The sequence below is a fragment of the Polyodon spathula genome, chromosome 6 (assembly GCF_017654505.1).
Source record: "Polyodon spathula isolate WHYD16114869_AA chromosome 6, ASM1765450v1, whole genome shotgun sequence".
Taxonomy (NCBI): Eukaryota; Metazoa; Chordata; class Actinopteri; order Acipenseriformes; family Polyodontidae; genus Polyodon; species Polyodon spathula.
This window is the reverse complement of record NC_054539.1, coordinates 6328357-6354752: the sequence shown is the minus strand read 5'-3', so window position 1 is coordinate 6354752 and position 26396 is coordinate 6328357. Positions and strand designations below refer to the sequence as shown.

At 41.7% G+C, this 26396-nt stretch overlaps 1 protein-coding gene across 1 annotated transcript in view; it reads left to right on the top strand.

Moving 5' to 3' along the window:
- Positions 1-26396, top strand: part of LOC121316631 (WD repeat-containing protein 64-like) — a 61277-nt gene that overhangs the window by 3959 nt on the left and 30922 nt on the right. Inside the window, exons 3-9 of the mRNA XM_041251672.1 lie at positions 1549-1654; positions 1886-1992; positions 4718-4828; positions 5253-5458; positions 5645-5785; positions 17623-17702; positions 18838-18977. Of these exons, the coding sequence (XP_041107606.1) occupies positions 1549-1654; positions 1886-1992; positions 4718-4828; positions 5253-5458; positions 5645-5785; positions 17623-17702; positions 18838-18977 (891 nt within the window). The remainder of the gene's footprint in view (positions 1-1548; positions 1655-1885; positions 1993-4717; positions 4829-5252; positions 5459-5644; positions 5786-17622; positions 17703-18837; positions 18978-26396) is intronic.

Below are 26396 nucleotides of genomic sequence, written 5' to 3'. Positions count from 1 at the left end.
TTTCTGTTTTCTACATGTTAACCACTCCCTAATCCATGTACATGTGTTTCCTTGAATCCCAACTGCGTTCAGTTTGAGAATTAATCTTTTGTGCGGGACTTTGTCAAAAGCTTTCTGGAAATCTAAATAAACCATGTCATATGCTTTGCAATTATCCATTATCGATGTTGCATCCTCAAAAAAATCAAGCAAGTTAGTTAGACACGATCTCCCTTTCCTAAAACCATGTTGACTGTCTCCCAGTACCCTGTTACCATATAGGTAATTTTCCATTTTGGATCTTATTATAGTTTCCATAAGTTTGCATATAATAGAAGTCAGGCTTACTGGTCTGTAGTTACCTGGTTCAGTTTTGTTTCCCTTTTTGTGGATCGGTATTACGTTTGCAATTTTCCAGTCTGTCGGTACCACCCCTGTGTCAAGAGACTGCTGCATGATCTTGGTTAGCGGTTTGTAAATTACTTCTTTCATTTCTTTGAGTACTACTGGGAGGATCTCATCCGGCCCAGGGGATTTGTTTATTTTAAGAGCTCCTAGTCCCTTTAACACTTCTGCCTCAGTTATGCTAAAGTTATTTAAAACTGGATAGGAACTGGATGACATGTGGGGCATGTTGTCAGTATCTTCCTTTGTAAAAACTTGTGAAAAGTAATCATTTAACATATTTGCTATTTTTTTTTCTTCCTCTATGATTTTGCCATTTGTATCTCTTAAACATTTAATCTCCTCTTTGAATGTTCTCTTGCTGTTGTAATATTGGAAAAACATTTTGGAATTGGTTTTAGCTCCCTTAGCAATGTTCATTTCTATTTCTCTCTTGGCCTTTCTAACTTCCTTTTTGACTTGCATTTGCAGTTCTGTGTACTCTTTCTGCGTACTTTCTTTTTGGTCCTTTTTTAATGTTCTGTAAAGTGCCTTTTTTCGCTGAATATTTTTTTTAATTGATCTATTAAACCATTTTGGCAATTTAGTTTTACATTTAGATTTGTCTACTTTAGGGATATAATTGTTTTGTGCCTCTAGTACTACGTTTTTGAAGAACAACCATCCTTCTTCTGTGGGTGTTTTCTCTATTTTACTCCAATCTACTTCTAACAGAGACAGTCTAATTACTGATGGAGTTAACTGTTTGTGAATGCAACCCTATCCTCTTTGTGCTATCAGACAATAGCAGTACATTTTATATTGGTCTTCGTGGTACTTAATCAAAACCACTTTTCAAGGGTCACTACTAAGGTGATTGTTAGCAATATAAAATTACATGAACTCAGATTAAAAGCATAACCACCTACTTTTTTGTATATCAAATTACTGTTCCTTCATTAAGTCTGTTTAATTGTAATTTTGTTTTTTTTAACCAGTGCTCTGTTTCACTGGGTTAGCTGATGAAATTACATTTTACCTGTTGTTAACGTCGAAACATTTCTCTTCTAAGAGTGTGCAGTAAAACTGTCATATAGTCACATAAATGTAATAAAGTACTTGTATTATTATTATTATTATTATTATTATTATTATTATTATTATTATTATTATTATTATTTTCAGTTGTTTGGACACTATGAGATGTCAGATGAGAATGCCAGTTCTGAGCCAGATGAAGAAAATACTGTTTTCCTCGTCTCAAAACGGAAAACAATTGCAAGAGCAAACGGTAAACTGAGAATCCTGTTCACAGCAGCTGTGAAAATCCGAAACTGTTATGGGATTTGTGTGGGAAAAGTAAACCAAGTTTTAGACTATTCATTAAAGTATTAAAAAAAACAAACAAAAATAATAATAAAAAATCAATAGCATGACTCCTTGTCTAAAAAAGGGGTCAGTTGGTGAAGCCATCATTAGTAAAGCAATTATAAAATCATTCATAGTGTTGTAACATTTACAGGTGACAAAAAGAGGAGAGATCAAATTAATTCTGTTGTGAAGGTGTCAGACTTAGATTTGGTGGTGACGGCGTCTCAGAAGGGACAAATTTCAATCTACAACAACAAGGTAATTCTGCTCTATTTCCTTTATTTGTCTGCCTCAGTCATTGACCTCTGGAATGGGGATGGTCATTACAGCTGATTGGTTAAGAAATGTAGCTGGTATTGCTCTATATAAATGTAGTATTTCAGAGGTCAATTATTATTTGTTACAATATATAAACCCTCGATATCGCTCTCTGAAAACTACACCATGTTTATATATCATAGTAAATTCTTTTACCTACTTGATTTAAAGTTCCCTGATTGTTTTTGTTATGCAGAGCGAATTAAAGCTGAAAATCTCCTTAAAGAGGTCCTGTGAGAAGGCTATGTCAAAGTACTTCTGTAGGGCGAATTGTAAGCGGTAGACTGTGACTTACTGTACTCTGTCTGTGATTGCCTGTAAGGTCGCTGTGCTATTTTCACTGTGCTACTGTGTTCTTGAAATGTCTTAAATTGTCTTTAACTGACTGAATGACTGAGTACTATAGACAGCAGTGATAATATAAACATAGTTGACAGTGTGTGTGCTAGGATATAATAAAATGCTGCAAACATTAATAATCAGCATTGCGAAGTTCAGCGGAGGAAAGTAACTTTACACAGAGCCCAGTCTTTTGAGGTATTGTTAGTATAATTAGTGTTGTTGTTATTATTATTACTATTATTATTATTATTATTATTATTATTATTATTATTATTATTATTATTATTATATTACTACTACTACTACTACTACTACTACTAATAATAATAATAATAATAATAATATAATAATAATAATAATAATAATAACAAAACACACCTCATATAATTTTGTTTGTGTTTTTAATCAGATTATCTGATGACGAACTGTGTTTACTACTGCTGTAATTATTCATTTCTTCTTTTTTTATATACAGATGCTGCTGCACACGCGTACCAATATTCCTGTAAGTCACTCTCCTAGTTATTCTTGAACTATTTACAGGAGATTTGTTTGTAATATACAATATTCCACAACATGTGCTTATAAAGTGGATAAATCAATTCCTGGTATTCTTTGGAATTGCTAAGTTCAGCCTTACTTTTAATGGGAGGCTAATTTAAGAATGCTAGTGATTGCATTTCCAGGGCCTTGCAGAGCCCATTGGAAGCCATACATTTATTTGGAGACAAATCCTGATTTCGAGCAAGGTCATAATTATTTAAACACTTTGTCAAGAACAGATCACCAGTGGAGCTGATTAATAAAGTTTGGTTTGACTGTTTTTGATATACCAGAGTGACCATGCTTCATGGAAAAAAAAATGTATATAGTTTATATTTAATCCAGAAAAAGTAACTAATAATATATAATCTTTATTTTTTATTCATACAACACATCTCAAAGCGCTTTACAGTTTAAAACAATACACACTGATATTAAAAAAAAAAAAAAATTAAGACATTACCTGAATTTGATATTTCCCCACATGAAGTCCAATATATTAATGTTTGTTTCATGCAAAAGTATTTTGAAATATTAATTATCATCCAATCTGAGCCTGATCAAGAAAGCAGAGAGCTTAGCCGTGGGATTAGGGAGTATCCGTCAAAACCTCGACAAAAGTCTCGTTCTTTTAACATTTTGTGATGAAACATAAACAGTCAGCTGTCCAGTAATCTGTGTAACATATAAATATATAGAAAGGAAAACATAAAACACATGGTCATTAAAGTTGCCTAGAAGCAAGAGTGTTTAAACGTGACCTGAAAGCAACACCTTGTGTTGAAGAAAATAGTGTTGACGGCTCAATCTTAATTGTGGGCCTGAACCCCACAGTGCCCTTATATGGTGCTGGAAAGTATTGCACTGTTTAAGGTGCTTCCTTATGGATGAGGTGATAAACCAAGGTCCTGCCAGAATTAAATATCCAATAGTACTCTCTCAAAGAAGAGCAGGAGGGTTCTACCCAGGACTTTAAAATACAGTGCACCATGACTCCCCTGGCAGTGTACACGTGTGAGACCCTGTGTACTGCAGAGTGTGTGTCAGGGCTGGAAATTACTGCTGCATGCTTGCATGCTTCATTTGTAAGAATAATCACTATTTTAACCTCCTAGAGAGAACTACAGTTCTTTATATTTAGTAAGTGTGGGCTGGTTTCCTGCATACAATTGTTTTTCTCTTATTGGAGATCTACTGTACAGAATAAATGTTCCAGTGTAACTGATTCCATGAAACAAACAGGCCCATTAGATATTGTATAGTACTGTAACAATAATGATTTTCTAAGTTATTGTATATCATGCATTGCTTTTCCATCCATTACATTTCAGAATTAAGCCCATTACTTTGAAAGACATTGTTAAGTTGACTTCTGGAAAACTGATTTACCATACTTATCTGATATTTATAGTTCAGTTCAACTTAAAAAGTTGATTGTCAGAAAGTTGGGTTTTTTTGGATACTTGGAAACAAGCATTAACTTAACTTGGTGGCAGTAGATATAAGACAACATTCCTGAAAGTTACTGTATGCAATTTGTAATTTTTCTCCATCTATGATTGTGTTTTTCTGTCACTCGTTGATTCTTGTTGCATTACTCGCTTAGAACCATCACTTATCATCTCCACAGTAAGCAGCTAGATTGGTTCTTCTTCAGCCCCTGGGAACACAAGAATAGTGACTATAATAATCTAACAAAAGTATTGTATACATTCTGTATAAACATTGCAGGCCTAGTTTTAGATCCTGCACTAATCAGACAATTCTGCATGTATTTTAGGAAGCTCTTTGGGTTACTGGATGCGACTATCTTGCAAATTTGAAGCGTGTTGTTATTGTGATGGATAGAAGCATTGGCATTTGGGAATATAGACAACAAAAACAGTGCCAGGTGAGAGTTATTTTACTCACTATTTGTGATTGTATTACATGTTTAAATATTGTGTCAAAGTTTATCGTTAGCACTGTATGTTTTTACAATAGTTTATTGTTGATTTAACCATGAATTACAATACTTCTCTATTCTTTACAATGCATGTGTATGCTCTACCATACTGTTTAATTCACTTAAAAAATGTCAGCTCAGAGGCACACTATTCCATACACTATCAGAGAACAGAATTCGCTACATAATTCAATCTCCGTCTTCCTGAAGGAATACTAATCTTTGTGGGACTCACAGTTATTCTGTGCTGTCCTGTCTGTCTATGTTGTCCAAACACCCTATTGACAGTGTTATAGCATTATTAGTATTTGTCTAACCTCATCAGATTTGGTTGTTTTATTGTTATGATTTTTTTCCCTTTCTTTTGTAGGCAAACCTTTTTATCATAAAGCCACTGGACAACCCTCTTCTTTGTGTTTGCACCGTGACTCCCTCTGAGCATCTTTCAGATTCCATTCTTATCGGTGACAATGCCGGGTTTGTAAACCTGGTCACTGTATCAATCAGTGATTTAAGCTCCAAAAAATCTGAAGAGAAAGGCCAAGCACAGATGCTGAACCACATAGGACTAAGACAGTAAGTTGTTTTTTTTGTTTTTTTTTAAACGCTTGCTGTAATTATCAGTAAATGGGGTGGGGGGTGGAGGCATAGCTATAGATCGACAAGCAACATCTATCTCATAATTAATCCCTGTGTTCTGGGAAGTTTGTCTGAAAAAATGACAGAGATTAATTTCAACATGTTTATCTGTATTCCCCACAGCCCTGTTGTAAGAAGAAAGCTGCATAATGACTGGGTACTTAAAGTAGCTTTTTTCCCTGAGCTCAATGCCTTTGGGTCCTGTTCTCTTGACAGTGTCCATTCATTCGTCCTGGAAGAACTGCAACGACTGGAAGACAATCAGTAAGTCCTGAGAGTGAATCACTGTCTGCTTAGCTGATAAAACAGGAATTGTTGCTTTAACCTTTTACCACTTAATATTGCTGATGTGGAATGTGATGTTACTCTAGGGCCAAATGCCAGCAATGCACTGTTGTACTTTTTACAGTGCACTGGTATTTTTTCACAAAACACACATGTTTTAAGTACAATATCTAGCATACACATTACTGTATACCTCGTAAATTAGATTTGCTTAAGAGGCTATTATCCCGTTCATAAGATAGAGTGGTGAGGTTGTGCTCAATTATGTGAACTTAATACTTTCATAATGTAGAACTTTGCATATAGTCAGTTTCAGATAACTGCTCATCCAGTTATGATGACACTTGAAAAGAGGATTCTTTAGAAAAACCTCTTAACATTAACACATTTTTTAGATTCCTGACAGGGGCTGAGTGCCACTGACATGCTGGTTTAGATGTATGGCACCCTCTTCATGACAGGGACAGTGGCATATTCAGTGTATAAGAGGACTGCAAAACCTTTCTCCCTGGCTTATATTTACATAACTGTTTATTCATCAGTTTAAAAAAAGAACAGGACACTGAGTAGGGAACCTGCTTCTGGATAAGAGAAAAAAAAATGAAAATGTAAGTCAAGTAAATAAAAGTGCTGTTGTAATACAACTGTGAGCTAAAATCTAGACTATACCACCCCTTAGCTTAACCAGCAGCAAAGAGGCGCTCCGAATACCCCATTTGATTCTGTAAACATACCTTTGGTTCCCTACTCAAGCCCTTAACAATAAATGATAAACACCAAGTAACCAGATTACAATAAAACATATATTTATTAATATCACCTGTTCAAATGAACTGTTGGCAATGGTTAAAATAAGAGAAAGAGCCAGCCCATGTAACCTATGGCTGCATTTCGCCTGTGGCATAGCAACCCATTGGCCTCTACTAGTCTTTGAACTTTGAGGGCTGTACTATATTCTACCTTAGATTAATAGTACAATATATGCTGAAATTTGATTTGCTCGTGGCCTCCATGTTTTGTGATGCAGCAACTCTACTCTACAAACTTCAAAGGTCAATGCTAAGGTCATTTTTGGATATAGCATATAGGTGTTCCTACCTGTGTTCCATATTAACCATGACTCTATCTGCACTCTGTAAGGAGTTACAAGTTTGTTTTACATGTGCCCTTAAGGAGAGGTCAAAGATCATAATCAAGGTGATTTTTTTGGATGGAGCATGGCTTCATATATATGTTCCATAGTAACCATGACCCTAGCTACACTGTGTAAAGAGTTATAAGCTAGTCAAATTAATTGTGTTTAGTGTAAGGAGCTATAAGCTAATTCAATTAATTGTACTTAGTGATTTTAACAAATGAGTGAAATAAATCATATTATTTAGATCTAAAGAAGGCTGGATTAGAATATACTCCACTATCTGACTCCAATGTTTTTTTGTTTTTTTTTTGCCGAGGAGGATATTTCAGAACAATACCAGTAGAGTGAGCAATAAAAAAAAAAACACTGATGTCGGGAATTGTGTTAGCCGGATATTTTTTCATTCGTCTTGGTTCGTCTTCCTGTGACATAGCTAGTAGCTTGCTAATACACGCACGCACGCAAGCACACACACGGACACACAGCCTAAACCGAAATGGTGCAGACAATAGAGTAGATCACACTAAGCTTACTAATGATATATTGTTTTAACAATATAGCAAGTTTACTTTAAAATAAATTATTTGTACAACAATATGAGATAGAATACTAATAGTTAACTTCATCAAGTTTCACTACAAAGTTATTTCACAAGCAAGGTGTGCAAACTAAACAATTGACAGTTCAATTATATGTGAATGTGTTACAGTTAGTTAATTTAGTTCCATGAGAGGAAAATGCAACTGGAATTGTACTCGACGGTTCCTTGAAGCCTAGGCTCTTTGTTGGCTGGTTTGGAACTCAGTCTGTTGAAGTGTCCAGTAAAAAAGGCTCTCCTCTCAGCCACAAAGTCTTCAGCCCCTGATAAGATCAACAAACTCGGCAACAAAGTCTTCAGTTCCCCAATAGGATCAACAAACAGTGCCTGTCTGCTCTGTCATCTTCGCAGAATCTCTTAGCTGAATCTTTAACTACGCGGGTAGCTGGGCAGTCTCTTTTGGATACAGCAGCTTAGGTACAGCAAACTCAGTTTGTCTGATAAAAGTCTCTGAGTTTTACAGCAGTCCTCCCGCTGGACCTCAGTCTCTTTGTCTTTGGTCGTTTATTCGAATGCAGCTTGCCTTCTCTTTTTGGGTCCTGTTCTCAGAGTCCCAGAGTTGCAGCTTCACTTAGCAGAGTGACAGCACCTTGTGTAGCAATCGATGCGGAGTGCAAAATATTTAGTTTTGCTTGAATATTAATAGTCTTTCTCTCTGCTAAGTAGCTCTCTACATGAGGTAATTTGTCTATCTTGCTTCTTAAAACTCAGTCCTCTGATGTTTAATGTTCTTTTCCTCTCGGGCGTAGATGCTTTATGTCTTCCATGTGTCAAACCGCTTGTTGTTGCAGTTGTGAATTATCTGTACATAAGAACTTTCCTTCCAGCCTAATCCAGTCCAAATGCCACCTAGCCCTGGTCCCCTAATTCATTGGTCATGTAAGATTATTTTTGTTATTGTTTAGGATTAATACGTATTTCAAAATTAGGTTAACATTTATATTTACAAAATTAACAATTAATGTAAAACAACATTAATAAAATATTATTAATAATAAATGAAAATACTGTTAAAAGGCTAGCAAGTAAGTTGGTTAAGCTCTGCTGGCGGCATTAAGCTTGCTGTGCAGTATTGCTTCAATAGTGTATGAGTGTTTGCCTTCTAATTGTTTGTATTTATTGACAACACCAGGAAGTCTGTGAGATGGAGCAGTTGTTGACATTGTGTGAGCTGTTTTAATAAAACTGTCAGATTGTAATCTGTCTGCATTAGAGTTATTTCTCCACCACATCCGAACCCAAATATTACAGTCATATAGTTAAGTATACCTGCCAGGAAAGGAGCCCTTTTTTTTCAAGACACAGAGATTTAATTAATTAGTCCAGTTACATTTCTAATACACTTCCAGGTATTTATATCATATTCAGGGAATATGCACCACAGTGAAGTGGTTAATTAGCCACTGCTTATTAATTAATAGTTAATCAGCTGTATGCTTTAAATAATGGAACAGCTTTTAAAGTAGACCTTAATTGCGTTACAGTATCTATCTATCTGTCTGTCTTCCTGTCAGTCTCTGTATGTGTCAGTCTGTACTTTTTTAAAGGTGCACACTATAACTGCACCATAATTACAATTTTTATCCCAGCCTCTGTCTCGTCTTTTAAATTTACTTGCTGTCCTTTCATCAAGATTGCCACCATCCACCAAACTCTCACTCACAGACACGCACACACACACACCGTGCACCCCCATGTGCAGAGCCTTTGCTCTGTCACACTACCATTTAGAATAACTGTAAACAGTTTAGAATGACACATAACCCAAATATGTGTGTATGTTGGTGTATTCTGGATATACAGGGGTTTGTATTTTTTTTTTTTGTTCTTCCAGAGGTGACTTGTGACCTGGAATCTTGACTTTACAATACTTTGAACAAAAAAAAAAATGAAATGTTGCCGCGTTTGGATCATACTTCCCTTTGCTTCAGATGACTGCCTGTCAATAATGGCAATGCATATCTTCGCCAAACGCTGTGATAATCCTTTTTGCAGATTGTTCCCTAAAAGCATGCAGTATGTAAACAGAAGGGTCCTGTGGAGTCAATGGGCTGTATCCAGCTACTGGGTTGATTTGGTGACAACAAAGCTGACAAAGCTATTAATCTAAAATTGCCACAGTACTCAACAATGAAGCCTTTGTAGTACAACTTCAAATAAATTACACAGCAGTTTTGTATAAATTAAACTTTGTTGTATTGTTGATTTTTTGGAAAGGTTGCTTTCGTACAGTATCTCAGAATTTTTAAGAGATTAATGAATTGTGCACATATTTGCATTTATAAACACATTTCATAAGAAAAGTATTACAGATAGACCTACACTGAGAAAACTAACTAGAGCTCTTCTTTCTATGCTCTGCGGTGCATTGTGTGATGGAAACTTGTACTAAGAACTGACAAAAGTCACATCTCTGGTGGCTGTACCTTTAAAAAAACTAAGCACAATATTTTTACTTGGTTATTTAGCTTTGTAAAGAATGATAACAATTTTGGGCAGCCCCTAAAGTTATGATGGCTATATGTTTGTTTGTACTTATGTATTTTGTTAGTACAGTAGTCTCCAGCTAAGAGAACACCCTATAAGTGTTCTTATAGACAAATTGTTCTCTAAGATGAAGTTAGCCACCAGACACTGCAGGTGATGTTGCCATGATCAATGAAGTCAACAAGATCATGTATGTAATGTTTCTCACCAAAAATAGTTTTTTACACAAAAAGCAGACATTTAACAACATCACAGTACAGTGAACTCAAAGTGCTGGTTGATCTTCAACAGCACTGAAGATCACTAAAAGATCTGCTTTACAGATTGTTTATGGTGTCACACAAACACACCCCCCACACATACACACAACCCCCCCCCCCCCACACACACACTGTAACAGGGAGAGATCTGTGCTGACTCTGCTGGCGTGTTCACGGGCTGCAGGAAGAGGGCGGCAGTCGCCCAACAACCGCCTGTGAGTCATGGCAGTGACACGGGGAGGTGGGAAAGTGTGAGTGTGGACTTTCCCCCTCTCTGAATGGCTGAGAGGCGGGTCTTGGGTGATTGTCGGTCCTATAAAATAACGCTCTGTTGTTTCCTCAGCTCTGCCCACTTAGACGCGCTAAGGGTGCGGACACTTTGATTCGGGACCGGGAATCAGCGAGACAGAGAGAGAGAGAGCGGGGAACCCTTGGGCAGACCCCGGCGTATTGTAAAAGAGCAGGCTAGATCGCCGACAGAGTAGGACGGTGATCCGGGTCGTGCGGGTAGCGGCGACCGGGATAACGCTGCCGAGTGCAGCACCTTTTATTTGTAGTTTTATTACTGTTTTATTTTCCCTTGTTCTTTTCGCCTTCTGTTTTCATTATTATTTCTTTGAGTACCTGCGAGTGCATTTGCGGTTCGTGTACCAGCTGTGGTATTTCCGTGGTGCTGTCTATCATCGTTGATAGGCAGCCCACGGTCAACAGTGCCCTCTGCCGGAGAGAAAAAAAAAAAAATAACTTGTCTAAAATAAAACTGGGCACCTGTGTGGTGTTTCCCGAATACACCTGTCTGTCTCCTGGTCAGTGAATTACCCACACCCCTTTCACACGTGGTGTCAGAAGTGGGATTCACTGGCACTGCCCCAAGCAGTGCAGCTAGAGAAGGAGCAGACTAGCGATGGATGCGACTCAGTTTGCCGCAATGATGGACCTCCTGCGCCAGACGCTCACCGCGGCAGTGCAGGGGGCGGCTAGACCCGCAGCTCCAGACCACTCCATCCAGAGACCCACCAAAATGACGGCCGAGGATCGACCGGACGCCTACTTGGAGGTGTTCGAGGCTATGGCGATCTCGGCCGGATGGCCCCAAGCCCAGTGGGCTAGCTATGTGTTGCCCCAACTCACTGGGGAGGCTCAAGCAGCTGCGAGGACGCTGTCCCCGGAGCACATGTTGGATTACCCCCGGCTGAAGGCAGCCATCCTAAATCGTGTGGGGGCCACACCGGAGGGCTACCGGAAGAAATTCCGGGAGGAGCAGTTTGCGGCAGGGGAGCACCCACGAGCCATCGCCCACCGTCTGAAGGATTACGCCCTGGGTTGGTTGAATCCTGACCTAAACACCAAAGCCAGGGTGGTGGAAATGATCGTGGTGGAGCGCTTCCTGGAGTGTCTAGCCTCGGGACCTCGGCTGTGGGTCCAGCGGCAGGCGCCGGACACGCTGGACCGGGCGGTCGAACTGGCCGAGCAGTACCAGGCAGCGGAGCCAACGCCTGCGAAACTGCCCGGGAGGAGTGTGGCTACTGGATCGTCCCCTCAACTGGCCCCGGAAAGGGCGAAGGGACTGGGGGGAAGGGGTAGTCCAGGATTTGGTCGGGGGGTGTCGGCGGGAGCTCCCGGCCCGGGTACTGGGGCAGGGTGGGGATACCCACGGGCTGCTGCAGTGTCGGACCGGGGTCTCGCGCGGACGCCTTATCGGCGGGCCCCTTTTATGGCTCCAGTGTTTTCCCCTCTTTCCAAAACTTCGGGGAGAGAAACCAGCCCACCGAGGTGTTGGACGTGCAGGGAGGTGGGCCACCTCTCCCGGGACTGCCCCGTGATGGAGTGTGACCTCAGCCGACCAGGTAAGCACGTTCAATTACCTCAGTCGCTTCAGCACACGGGTTTTGTTATTCCTGTGACAGTGGATGGTACAAAAACCCAGGCTCTCCTGGATTCAGGGTGTGGTCAGTCTCTAGTACAGGAGAGCCTAGTCTCACCGGGGCATAAACGTATATTGGGACGGGTGCATATTAAATGTATTCATGGGGATGTCCGCTCCTATCCCAAGATAAATGTGTGTATGACTATTGGCCAGCAGGTGACGCAGGTGCAGGTAGGATTATGTCCTCGATTGCCGGTACCAGTAGTTCTGGGACGGGACTGTGAGCAGTTTAAAGATTGGTTGGCTGCTCTGACAGCCCCGTCTTCTTTATTGGCTAAGAAAGAGGAAGTAATTGGAGAGATTTTTCCCTTTCGCGATCCAGAATGGTTTTGCCATAGATTTAAACCCCGTAAAACTAAACGGGAGCGTCGGATCGCTAAGAATGAGGGCTGGCAATGGAGGGAGTCGGAGAAGTTTCAGGTGGGGGCGGTTGGTGAAGAGTCCGGGGGGGAGGTCGCGGAGCCAGCGCAGGCGTCTGGCTCGGCTGCCTCTGCTCGGGACCGACCTGACCCCGAGTTGGAAGCCATGGGAGCTGATTTCTTAGCTCGCTCCCGTGACTTCCGACTCGAGCAAGGGCGTGACGACGTGCTGGGCAGGCTCTTTGACCAAGCAGCGGTGGTTAATGGTCGGGTGGTCGAGCCCAGACGCGCCGCCACGTACCCCCACTTTGAAATTGATCGAGACCTACTGTACCGTGTTGATAAATTACCCCAGACCGGTGAAGTGCGTCATCAGTTGCTCATTCCTCAGCCCTTTAAGGAGGATTTGTTGCAGCTGGCTCACGCTATTCCCCTGTCTGGTCATTTGGGAAGGGATAAAACTAAAGCAAGGCTTGTGTCACGGTTCTTCTGGCTGGGGCTGGATGGCGATGTTAAGCGGTTTTGTGAGCGTTGTGGGGAATGTCAGAAGGCCAGCCCTAGAGCCGTTCCACGAGCCCCTCTGGTGCCTTTGCCCCTAGTGGAAGCTCCGTTTGAGCGTATTGGGATGGACATAGTTGGGCCACTAGAAAGGAGTGCGGCAGGATACACCCACCTACTTGTCATTCTGGATTACGCTACGCGTTATCCAGAGGCAATTCCCCTCCGATCTATGTCCGCTAAGTCTGTTGCCAACGAGCTTGTGAAGGTTTTCTCCCGGGTGGGGATTCCCAAAGAGATACTAACCGATCAAGGCACCAATTTTATGTCCCGGCTAATCCGCGGAACATGTAAGCTTTTGGGAATTAAGACCATTAGGACCTCTGTGTTTCATCCTCAGACAGACGGTTTGGTGGAACGCTTTAATAAGACCCTTAAGAACATGTTGCGCAGATTTATTCGTAGTGATGTGCGTTACTGGGACCAGCTGATTCCTCCCCTTCTCTTTGCGATCAGAGAGGTTCCCCAGGCTTCCACGGGGTTTTCACCATTCGAGCTGCTGTATGGGCGGAGACCCCGGGGCGTGCTCGATCTGGTCAGAGAGATGTGGGAGGAGCAGCAGGACAATTCGACCAATACAGTCCGGTATGTGTTGGACCTGCGCAAACGTCTTGAGTCTGTTGGGAAATGGGCGCATGACAATTTGCAGCAGGCGCAGCACAGACAGGAGACACAATATAACCGAGGAGCCCGGTTGCGCACATTTCAGCCGGGGGATAAGGTACTTCTATTATTACCCAGTTCTGAGTCGAAACTCTTGGCTAAGTGGCAAGGACCCTTTGAGGTTACACGCCAGGTTGGGAAGGTGGACTATGAGATCTGCCAGCCGGAGCGACGGACAGAGAAACACATTTACCATATCAATCTCTTAAAGCCTTGGTTACAACCAGAGGCGTTGTTAGTGGCGCATGCAGATGACGTCACGGACCTGGGACCTGATCTTTCTGTGTTGGCAAGAAAAGGATCGGTACAGATTGCTGAGAATCTGACACCAACGCAGAAATGTCAGGCTCGCGGTCTGGTGGCGGAGTTTCCTGACGTGTTCTCTTCCGTCCCGGGGCAGACTCGAGTAGCCCATCATCACATTGATATTGAGCCGGGGGCGCTAGTTCGCCAGAGGCCGTACCGTATACCTGAGCGTAAAAGACAGGTAATAAAAGCGGAAATTGACGAAATGCTGAGACTGGGGGTAATAGAAGAGTCCCAAAGTGACTGGAACAGTCCGATCGTTTTAGTCGATAAGCCAGACGGGTCAACTCGATTTTGCATTGATTTCAGACGAATCAATGAGAAATCGAAATTTGACGCTTATCCGATGCCCCGAGTAGATGAGTTGCTGGAGCGTCTAGGCACGGCTCATTTTATGACGACACTGGATTTAACGAAGGGGTACTGGCAGATACCCCTGACTCCGGAATCTAGAGAGAGGACGGCGTTTTCGACTCCCTTCGGGTTGTACCAATTCAGGACCATGCCCTTTGGGTTGCACGGAGCCCCCGCCACTTTCCAGCGGATGATGGATCGCATCTTGCGGCCCCATCAGCAGTACGCCGCTGCTTACATAGATGACGTGGTTATCCACAGTGAGGATTGGCCGAGTCATCTGTGTAAGGTAGCGGCGGTGCTGCAATCCTTGCGGGAGGCGGGGCTCACTGCTAACCCAAAGAAGTGTGCCATTGGGAAGAGTGAGTCGGAGTATTTGGGGTATCGAGTAGGGGGCGGCCAGATCAGACCGCTAGTTGCTAAGGTGAAAGCCTTGGCTGACTGGCCGGTTCCTACAACCAAAACCCAGGTGCGCTCTTTCTTGGGACTAGCGGGCTATTATAGAAAGTTCATCCCGAGTTTCGCTACGCTCGCTGCTCCCTTGACAGACCTCACCCGGAAGGCTGCCCCAAATACGGTTCAGTGGACGGAGTCGTGCCAGAGGGCCTTTCTCGCCTTGAAGCGGAGGCTGTGTAGTAAGCCAGTACTATGCAGCCCGGATTTTGGTAAGAGGTTCACCCTGCAGACGGATGCGTCAGAGACAGGTCTCGGGGCAGTGTTGTCGCAGGAGGTTCGGGGAAGCGAGCACCCAGTCCTGTATATCAGCAGGAAGCTCCTTCCCCGCGAGAAAAATTATAGCACCATCGAGAAGGAGTGTCTCGCGGTAAAATGGGCAGTCGAGTCACTCCGGTACTACCTCCTGGGGTGACACTTCACCCTGGTTACAGATCATGCCCCCTTAGCATGGCTTCACCGGATGAAAGATAGCAATGCCAGAATCACACGGTGGTACTTGGCCTTGCAGCCCTATGCCTTCAGGGTAGTCCACCGAGCAGGAAAGCTGCATCAAAACGCAGACTTTTTCTCTCGGGAAGGCATGGGGGTGTAAGATTTTCGAATGAACCGGTGGTGTCATTCTGAGGGGAAGGATATGTAACAGGGAGAGATCTGTGCTGACTCTGCTGGCGTGTTCACGGGCTGCAGGAAGAGGGCGGCAGTCGCCCAACAACCGCCTGTGAGTCATGGCAGTGACACGGGGAGGTGGGAAAGTGTGAGTGTGGACTTTCCCCCTCTCTGAATGGCTGAGAGGCGGGTCTTGGGTGATTGTCGGTCCTATAAAATAACGCTCTGTTGTTTCCTCAGCTCTGCCCACTTAGACGCGCTAAGGGTGCGGACACTTTGATTCGGGACCGGGAATCAGCGAGACAGAGAGAGAGAGCGGGGAACCCTTGGGCAGACCCCGGCGTATTGTAAAAGAGCAGGCTAGATCGCCGACAGAGTAGGACGGTGATCCGGGTCGTGCGGGTAGCGGCGACCGGGATAACGCTGCCGAGTGCAGCACCTTTTATTTGTAGTTTTATTACTGTTTTATTTTCCCTTGTTCTTTTCGCCTTCTGTTTTCATTATTATTTCTTTGAGCACCTGCGAGTGCATTTGCGGTTCGTGTACCAGCTGTGGTATTTCCGTGGTGCTGTCTATCATCGTTGATAGGCAGCCCACGGTCAACAGTGCCCTCTGCCGGAGAGAAAAAAAAAAATAACTTGTCTAAAATAAAACTGGGCACCTGTGTGGTGTTTCCCGAATACACCTGTCTGTCTCCTGGTCAGTGAATTACCCACACCCCTTTCACACACACACACACACAAACACACCCCCACACAACACACAAACCCACACATACACACACACACACACAACCCCCCCCCCCCCACACACACACACACAACACACCCCCACACACACAACACAACCCACACACACACACACACACACACACACAACACACACCCACACACACACACAACCCACACAACCCCCCCCCCCCCACACACACACACACACACAAACCACACACACACACATACACACAACCCCCCCCCCCCCCCCCCCCCCACACACACACACACACCGGAATCCTTAATCCGACGGCGACTGCTGAGTAACTTGTATGCACTCATTTCACCTAGAGACACAATATGAATCAATAAATAAATAAATACATATATATTACTTGTCATGACATACATGCACCAACATATGAAATTAACTGAATAAGTAAAAGCAGAACAATAAGTAAGTGTATGTTAATAAACTACAATAATAAATTAACAAACTATCATTAATAAAAAATAAAGCGAAACAACATGGTCAAAAAGCTTAAATCGCTATGTACTATGAAATTAGCTGGCGGGTGGGTTTCACTGGCAAATGGCAAAGGCAAAAATAATGGCCATTACTTTGGACAATTATTACTTAATGTTAACAAAGTAAATTAACACAGAACCCCTACACACGTTAGAAAATGCAGCAGCAATATACAAGACATCTACATTATTTAACAGAATGGTGAAGCAACTCACCAGCACGGGAAACACCAGATTGCTTGGGGACTTGATTCAGGTTTTTTCAAGATCTCAAACAATTTCCAACTATGTGTATCAAGAGAAACAGCATTTAGCCGTTTGTTTTACATGCCATTTTGCGGAAATCGGAATACAAAACAATTCAAGGATATGACGCTGGTTCTGGGAAGATTTAATAAACCAATCAGTGTCCCTCAAGTTTTTTTTTTTTTTTTTCCACTATCAGTGCCAAGAAGTTGTTCTTTTAAGTGAAGTTCCTGCTCCTTTAGCCAGAGCATTTACAATGGGAAAAATTGGTTTCACCACAAGGGTGTTCCCTTAGGCGAAGTGTTCTCTTAGGAGGTGTTCCTATACGCGGAGACTACTGTAATGTATTAATGTTTGCTAAAAAGGTGACTATTAAGTGCTGTAATGTAGTCAGTAAGTGTGAAAATGAAAACAGAAGCTAACTCTTTTATTGCTTGATGTATTCTAATGTTGTGTTGTAACTTTCCATTTCAGGCAAACAGAAATGAAGCACTTAGAAAACAAATGCCTTAAACGGGAGGACCTGTAATGTTGAGAACACTGTATTTCAGATCAACCATAAATAGGATAAGAAAATGCCATTAAAAAAAGGATGTTATGTTTTTCATTCATTGTAGAGAAGTGAGGGAGATCTCAGTCCCAAGAGGAGTGAATACCTTTGCCTACTGTGTCAAAGCCAATCTCATTGCTACAGGGGGTGAGTTCATTAGGCGTGAGGTGAGGCGTTATTGGACATTGGTCCGGTATTATCAAGTATGCTCTCGGAAGTTTGCCGTTTCCAGGCTGTTTCAGTGCTCCTGGAAATATCAACAGCCAGGGAAGAGATTGTATCTAAAACATGCGGGATGAGGCTTCACAGACCCCTGTTGGCACTGATATTGGACTTTCTTATGTTACTTTAGGTAAAACCAGGCATTATTCCATTCATATGATCATTTAACCATGAACATTGAGATGGAAGCCTCATTTACAAGTCCTGGCAAAAGGACCAACAGCAGAGATAGTCTCATAGATCACCTGCAGTCCACTTTATTTGCATTCACTTTCATCCTCTTGAAATTCTCTAATGTCCCCTGACAGACTGCTTTGCAACCCTTACAGCTTCATGTTGCATCTGAACGTACATGTACATGTCCTCCTGCTGCTGTAGTATTTCTTTATTTATTTTCCAATCACGTATATACACAGCTATGGCTAAACATTCTTCATCGGTTAGAATTTTAGGATTGAGACATAACTATATGAACATAATTTAGATCTTTTATCCAACCTCATGTTATCAAAGAAACTACAAAATGATATTGCAAAAAGTCTACCAGAAACTATAACAGTAGTACAGTATTTCATGTTAGCATTTGAAATGTTGCATTTTTCAATTTTTCGCAGTTTGAAACTACAAAGCGGTATGTCATTTAACATGTTAACGTAACATTATTCAGCAGGTTTTGAAGAAAAATTTGTTAATTCTATAGGGTGATGCAAAACTTTTGGCAAGAGCTGTATATATGTTGAAGCAAACTTCAGGCTCATCACATCAGCAGTTAGAGATGACCTGGTTCCTTAACTGAGCAGACCGCTCTTCATCTTCCACTTGGTCATCACCATCTCACCTTACTAAAACCCTCAAACCCTCATTTTCAGACCTGAGTCTGACCGTGTGATATTTGATTCTTACTGTATCTGCAGACTGATAATCTTCTCTCAGCTATACAAAATTATGTTAATGACTAAATTTATCATACGACTACTATGACTACTACTACTACTAATAATAATAATAATAATAATAATAATAATAATAATAATAATAATAATAATAATCTGTCTTGCAGGGTCTGATAAAATTATCCGGGTTTGGCACCCAACCATGTTCAGTAAGCCAATGGGAAAGCTTCTTGGCCACTTGTTCACGATCACCCACATTGCTGCAAATGAAAAGGAGCAGCACATCATTAGCCTTTGCAGTGCCAGGGTAGGAGCACTGTCTATATTTACACTAAGAGTTGCAACAGTATAAAGAGAAACAAGTATTTTTTTCCCCAAAGACTTATCATGTTTTATTTCTATAAGCACACAAGCTAATAACTCGCTTTATGTCACTGAAAATCACCCTTGATTGAATGTCTTTTATTGTACCAGCCTCAGCAGCCACACTACAGTACATGCATTACAGTTACTGTTGTGGGGAATGTGTGTATTATGTAAACAGGAAAACAATGAGGCAATATTTCTATTTTAAGAGTCCACTGCTTTTGTAACAAGTGGCATTCCCTCCTAGCTAGACTGGGTAGCAATAAGAAAAGGTGACACTTTTGAAGCAACAATGGTAATTCCTCAGTTGACAGCACTGAGCAAAGTGTGTGTGCGTGTGTGCGTGTGTGTGCGTGTGTGTGTGCGCGTGTGTGCGTGTGTGCGTGTGTGCGTGCGTGTGTGCGTGTGTGTGCGTGTGTGCGCGTGCGCGTGTGCGCGTGCGCACGTGCGTGCGTGCGTGTGTGCGTGCGTCCGTGTGTGTGCGTCCGTGTGTGTGCGTGTGAGCGTGTGTGTGCGCGTGTGCGCGTGTGCGCGCGTGTGTGGTGTGTGTGTTAAGATAGCTAATATACTATTTACACGTAGTTGTTACGTCCTATTGTTTGTTACGTCCCACAGTGGCCTTGTGCCCTGCTTGAAGCCGGTGGCTCATGTTGTCCCAGCAGGAACCAAGCAACATGAGTAGGCTGACCTTGTCCTCTGCTCACAGGCTGCTTAGCTCCAGCTGCTGTTAAAATTAACGGTTATTTTTGGTGAACTGTAATTGTTTTATTTCTGTTTTCTATGAGAAAAATGTCTTTCTCTTGTGTGTCTTTTTTTTTACAGATACATGATTACAACTGCTGGGCTCAGCAGCTCTGTGTTGGCCGAGATATGCGCTTCGGATAAGATTTCTCGCAGTCTCTCCCACAGTATCTCATTGCCGTCTTGGTCACTGTACCATTACGAAGGCTGTTAGGGCTCTAACAAGCAGGCATCCCTTAGTCTTGTATTCACACTGACTTGCTTTAACAGAGACAAAGACCTCAGGCTAAGCCACAAGCCCAAGGCCCCATTTTCAGGGAGTCACTTGGAGTATTGGCGTCAGTGCACCATGGACTATTCTTTGCAATTCAGGCATGGTCCCCCTACCTTTTGGGGCATGACTACAACATTAGTCACAGACATGCAAGATGCTGCGGTATTGTTTCAGGAGGTAACAGCTCAGCTGCAAAAATTGGCTATTTGCACGGTACATCCACTCCACTTGAAGGAAGGGTTCTACTCCAGGTACTACCTGGTGCCTCAGACCAATCCTAACCAAACAGGTCAACCTGTATCTGAGTCAACAGAGGTTCAAAATGTTGACCAGCTGTTGCAGTCAATCAGGCCAGATGACAGGTTCACCACGGTGGTCCTCAAAGTAGCGTATTTCCACATCCCCTTAAGACCAGAGCACAGAGGTAGCTGCGGATCACTTTTCAAGGAACAGCGTACGAATTCCATGTCCTGCCATTTGGCCTCTCTCTAGCTCCCCATGTCTTTTCAAAGTGCATGGAAGCTGTCCTGGCCCTTTTGAGATTCAAAGACATTGGAGTGCTCGATTACCTGGACGACTGGCTCATTTGTGCCCAGTCTCCAGCTTAGGCAGAGGCCCACACAGAGCGCGTCACCGGCCACCTTCATCGATTAGGCCTCTCGGTGAATCATGCAAAGAGCCAGCTCACACCTTCACAGACAGACTCCTATCTGGGAGTGTGCTTGGACTCCAGGTCCATGCTGTCCACTCTGTCGGAGGACACAGCCGTCTGTTTGGAGCTGCTACAGTACTGATATTCCAGAGACTTCTGGGCTTGATAGCAGCAGCTTCCCAGACCCTTCAATTGGGACTCCTGCTCATGCTCCCTCTCTTCAACAGCAGGGTTTTTCAACCCACATTTAACCATGGCCACCTAGTGACAGTGTCTCGCTACTGTCTGAAGGCTCTCTCTTGATGGACGCAGCCTGCCCATCTATGCCTAGGCATAGCACTGGGCAGCATCACCAGAAGACATGCAGGGGGGGCAGGGGGCAAGGGGCCAGGGCGGCACGGTCACATCAAGGCTCTGTCTGGCAGCCATTTTGGCTTGCCATATCAAAATTGACTTGGAGCTAACTTCCTGGCAGGGCAATTTTTGAATGGGGCTCTGCGGCTTCGACTACCTATGACATAGGACATTGTTCCTCAGTGGAGGTTAATCATGGTGCTTAATGCAGTCATGAAGCCTCCATTTGAGCCAAGGCATTCAACTCAAAGCGGCTTTCTTGCTTTCTGTCACCTCCACAGGGCAGGTGAGTGAGATGCAGGCATTCTTCAGTCTGAAAGCCTGCTTAATTTTTACAGAGGCCAGGACAAAAGTTATACTCCATACGCTTTTTGCCGGAGATGATCTCGGCATTTCATGTTAACCAGTCTGTGGAACTGGAGGCTTTTCATCTACCCCTTTTCCAGTCTGACATAGAGTGACAGGTCCAAACAGTCTGCTCAGTGCAGGCCCTGATGTACTACGTTGAAAGGACGAAAAGTTAGAGGCAGTCCGAACAATTTTTTGTATGCTATGGGTCAAGTCCTGTCTAAGCAGCGGTTGTCCAAGTGGATAGTGGACATGGTCAGTACTGCCCATGAGCTGGCCAACTTGTCCCCTCCAGAAAAGCTCACTCCCCATTCCACCAGGGACATGGTAATTTCATAGACTTTATTCCAGGGTGCATCTGGAAAAGACATTTGCAATGCAGCAGTGTGGGTTACTCCCTGGTTTTGGAACTAGAGTGTTAAGGGCGGCTTTTCAATGGACCCTTACAGCACAGGCATAGAGTTGAGTTTCTCCCTCAATCTTTTTAGCCCTGCTTTGGTGCACTTATCTATACGGTAATGGCTACATTTCATACTTGAAAGGGAATGTTAGTTTATTATTAGAACCCGGGTTCCCTGAAAGAGAAATGTAACCATTAACCTTCAAGGTTGCTGCTTCCATGATTGCGGCAGGCTTGAAAGAAAAATGAAGCTGAGGTCTGTGCCCGCGTGTTTGTATATCCTTGGGGGCGGGCCATGACAGCGTAACATGTTCATCGAGCAACTTTGATACATCTTATTCTGGTTTTGGGTCTCAAGGAGGTAAATACCCATGTGGTAATGGTTACCTTTCTATTTCAGGGAACCAGGGTTATGATAATAACGTAACTTTTTAGTTAGTTTGATCACGACGGGTTGTGTGCTAAAATCACACTGTCAGATTGTTATACTCAGTAATTGTGTGAACAAAGGCAAGTAAAGGAATGCTTTGTTTTTATTGAATATTTAACGTTTTATTCCATTGAATTAATACCGAACTACATTAAAACATTATTCTTATTAGTCTTCTTCTTATTATTATTTAGTCATTTAGCAGACAAGAGCTTTTTTAGTTGTCGTTAATATTGCCTGTGGTTATAGGTGAAAAAATGGATTGTAAAGCCTTTAAATAGCACACCTTTAACACAGGGAGCGTTTACATGAAGGTTCTTATGCTTCTAACACTGTGACAAAGGACAGTAGCAAAGTAATTCTCAAATATAAAATGCAATTCCATGCAATTGTTTAATGCCTTTAACAAGAAGCTTCTCAAGGTGCTGTACATGCTTTCCACATCAATGCTAAGCCCTAGTTAAAGGAAAACATGCAGTCACAAATGTCCTTGGGAATATAATTACACAGTTGTAGGGATGATGAAGCTGGTTTTCTAAAGTTATCAAAATTAAATGTTTTTGTTATTCATTTAGCAAACAAAAACACGCTATACAGTGGAAAGTGATTGTTCTCCCAGCAAAGAAATTATGCTATTGCATTCAGAGAATCTGCAACAGCATTGGCAGGTCCAGACTATATGGGTTGGAATAAGGGCTTATTCACACTCAGTTGTGCCCTTGGCAACATGACACTTGTCTTTATTTTTAGATAAATATATATATTTTTGAATACAGTTTACTTGATTCCAGGGTCAAGCCAGATGTGAATTATATGCCGTGTCCAGGTCCTCCTTTTCAAAAGTTTACCACTGAAAATCTTTAGTAAAATCACCAACATCACTTGATTCATTAAAACCTTTGAAGTGGTAAGATTTCATGAATATTTCATCATCAGAAACAAGGGCTTGATTGGTTACCATCTTTGTGCAGTGTAATCAAGACTTTGTTGTTTAATTCTTGAGGATAGCTGTCTCTTCTAATTCAAATCCAAGCTGCAGGCCTGTTGCTATAGTAACCGTGACCCCTCTCAATTCCCCTAAGCCTCAGGACCACTAAAGTTGTAAATAAATAAATCCAGAAAAAAACATATCCATATACACCAAACAACTAAAAGTCTTCAAACTATACACATGCGCAAACAGAATAAGAAGCATGGAGGGTGGGGTTGCAGTGTCTTTTTGACAGATGCAGAGATGTGTTCATAGGGGCATGGGTTTAAAGGTCGTTCTGCCACAGTTTAGATCATTAAATGGATTTCTTTTGGGGGCTGCTCTGCTGTTGTGATACCCATTCATCCATACAGATTAAATATCATGACATCCAAGGGGGCGGGGGTATGGGGGAAATCCAAATAAAACACAGTGGAAACTGTAAAAGAAAGGTATTCAAAACTGCATTTTTTTGTCCTCTCTATTCGAAAACACAAAACATTTTGTTTCAGTTAGCCAATCTATAACACAGCAGGCCATGTGCCAGTGGCCTGATTTCATTCTGTACTGTGTACAGAACAGTCACATCAAACAGGAAATCCCTGGAATGAATATAAAAACTTGACTAGCATACTAAGTGCCCTTTATAAATTGGGTAGATGGAATAAAGCAAGACAGGGGGAAAAAAGAGCAAAAAGATGAATACAATTCAGTATTGTTTTGTTGAGGGGGATTATGTGGACCTGGGGGCTTTTATAGTTTGGTGCAATTACAGTCCTAATTACATACATTCTGCTCTAAGTAAGTCTCAAAACTGATAAAAAAAGAATGCTTGTATGTTATCTTATTAATGAACAATGTACTGTATGCAAACATCACGTTTAATCAGACTATACACTTTTCTTGTACAGTACCTTGCATTGCAGAATGCTCGTGTAGCAGGATATTGTTAGGGATAAGACTCCGAGTCAGGAAAAGCTGCAGTTCAAGCAACTTTTAATCAGTAACGAACAAAACACAAAAACAAATAAGGGGCCAAAATAAAAGGTTAAACAAACAATAATATGCACTATAGGCTGGACCTTTGCCTTTACAATAAACACACACCCAGCTACCCATCTGTTCGTCTATCCATCCATCCATCCATCCATCCAAACACTCACCTACTCCCTTCACCAGACAAAGGATTTCTCATTCCGTATATCCCATGTGGCTTGTACCTTATTGAGCATCAATCATTCAATTAAGGCTCCAGCCACATTATCACATGTTTAATGTCAGGGAGGATTTTAACCCCTCATGCCAACCATATATATACATATTTACGTACTGGGCCCTGCTACAGATTGATTTAAATAAAAGTTGTGGGTGGTAAAGAAACGAATATGAAATCCTAGCATTAGCCTCTGTTTTGCACACAGTTTGCTGTCATTGCATTCCAAATCTAATTCCATTTCTTCAAGATACAGTAGCACTGCATATTAACTACTGTGTCCACATCCATACTAAAGCTTCTACAATATCTAATAAAAATAAATAAAATAAACAATGTTATGCATAGCAGGAATTGTGCTCAAAAAGAAGAAAGATTAATAATAATACAAAACAAATGTTATAAAAAATGTACTACACTGAATGGTATTCATTTTAATATCTATCGTATATGATCACGGTATTCAAAAAGAGACCCAAATAGTATACATTGTGTGATAATCTTAATGTAACTTGAACCAGTAATGTAGTGTAATATAAAAATAAGAAAAAAAAAGCCCAAAAAACAGAGTGTGATGATGATGCAATGCAAAACGTTTGGCCATAGCTGTAATCATACAGTACATAAAGATAAAATATTCAATGTATCTAAACAGTACAGTATTTTATCCCCACCACTGGCTAACTTATTAATAAAGGTTCCAAAGTAATAAAACAAAAGAATCTAATCTGCAAATGTGCATGTTAGTGTCTTTAGTTTATATCTAGCTGTAAAAAAATAAAATAAAAAAAAACCTGGAAGGTTAATGTTTTAATGATTTAAGTGTTGGGGGGATTTTGATCCGCTTCTGTTTAGATCAATTGAGTAAATCCATTAAATAAATCCCAGTATCTGTGTAACACTGTGTATTTTCAATCTGTCTATGATTTTTATCTAGCTCCAACTGTGTGCCTTGTCACTTAATGTGAGTCATAGCTGAAATATTATTTATACAATCTCAGCTGCAGTTTCAGAATGGTTCAATTGTATCTGTTATTGATTTTGAGATGAAAGTGACAGACTGGAGTTTTGTGTTGTATCACTTTTGTGATGGATCTTGTGTTGTGACTTGACATGGCCTCTGCTAAATAACTCTTGTACTAATACAAGCGTGTTTCTAGTTACACATTTCTTTCCATTTGTTGTTCTTGTTTACAAGCTACAGTATAAGTGGGTTACCAAGCCACTTATACTTGGTAAAACAAACTGATTATTATTTTATAGAATTGTACAATATTATCTTCTGCAGGGTGAGAAAGCCTCTCTTCATTTTAATTTCTAATCAATAACAAACATTATGCACTTGATTTTCTGGCTATCGATTACATTTATTCCTAGTAACTTTTTCGCACAGGGAACTTGTAGGTGCCTAATAGGACCATGGTATTCAGGCAATTAAAGGAAGCATTTCCAACATCTTATTCGCTTAGCAATTATTATGGACTATAATTGGATTCAAATTAAAGCTTGATGGTTTTTACTAATGGTATGATCCTCCTTGTGTCTACCTGTGCTGAAGTTACAGTATAAAGTGGTGTCTTGTGGGTTGGTGATGTGATTTCACACTGCTTTTGATAAAGCAGGGTTGAACTGGGTGACAGACGCAAGTAAACAATGCGCGTGTATCAATGACCCAGAAGCAGCTTGTTACAGACACTTCAATTCTAGCTTCTCAGCCCGAATGTTGATTAGAGCAAATGTTTCTTCATCCCTGCTACAATCTGGCTAATGGATTTTTTCAAGCAAAATGTGGCTAAACAAAAACGTTCTTTGCGAAAGTGAAACCTGCATACAGGCGTGGCTGTTTGTTATTTCATTGCCTTCATGCAACCTTGGTCCTAGCGACCTACCTCAGGATGTGGGTCAACATGCTTACGACCCAGGTATGTGGTTACATACTATGCAGGATTGTGACCTGGGTAGCCAGAACCTGGGTCTG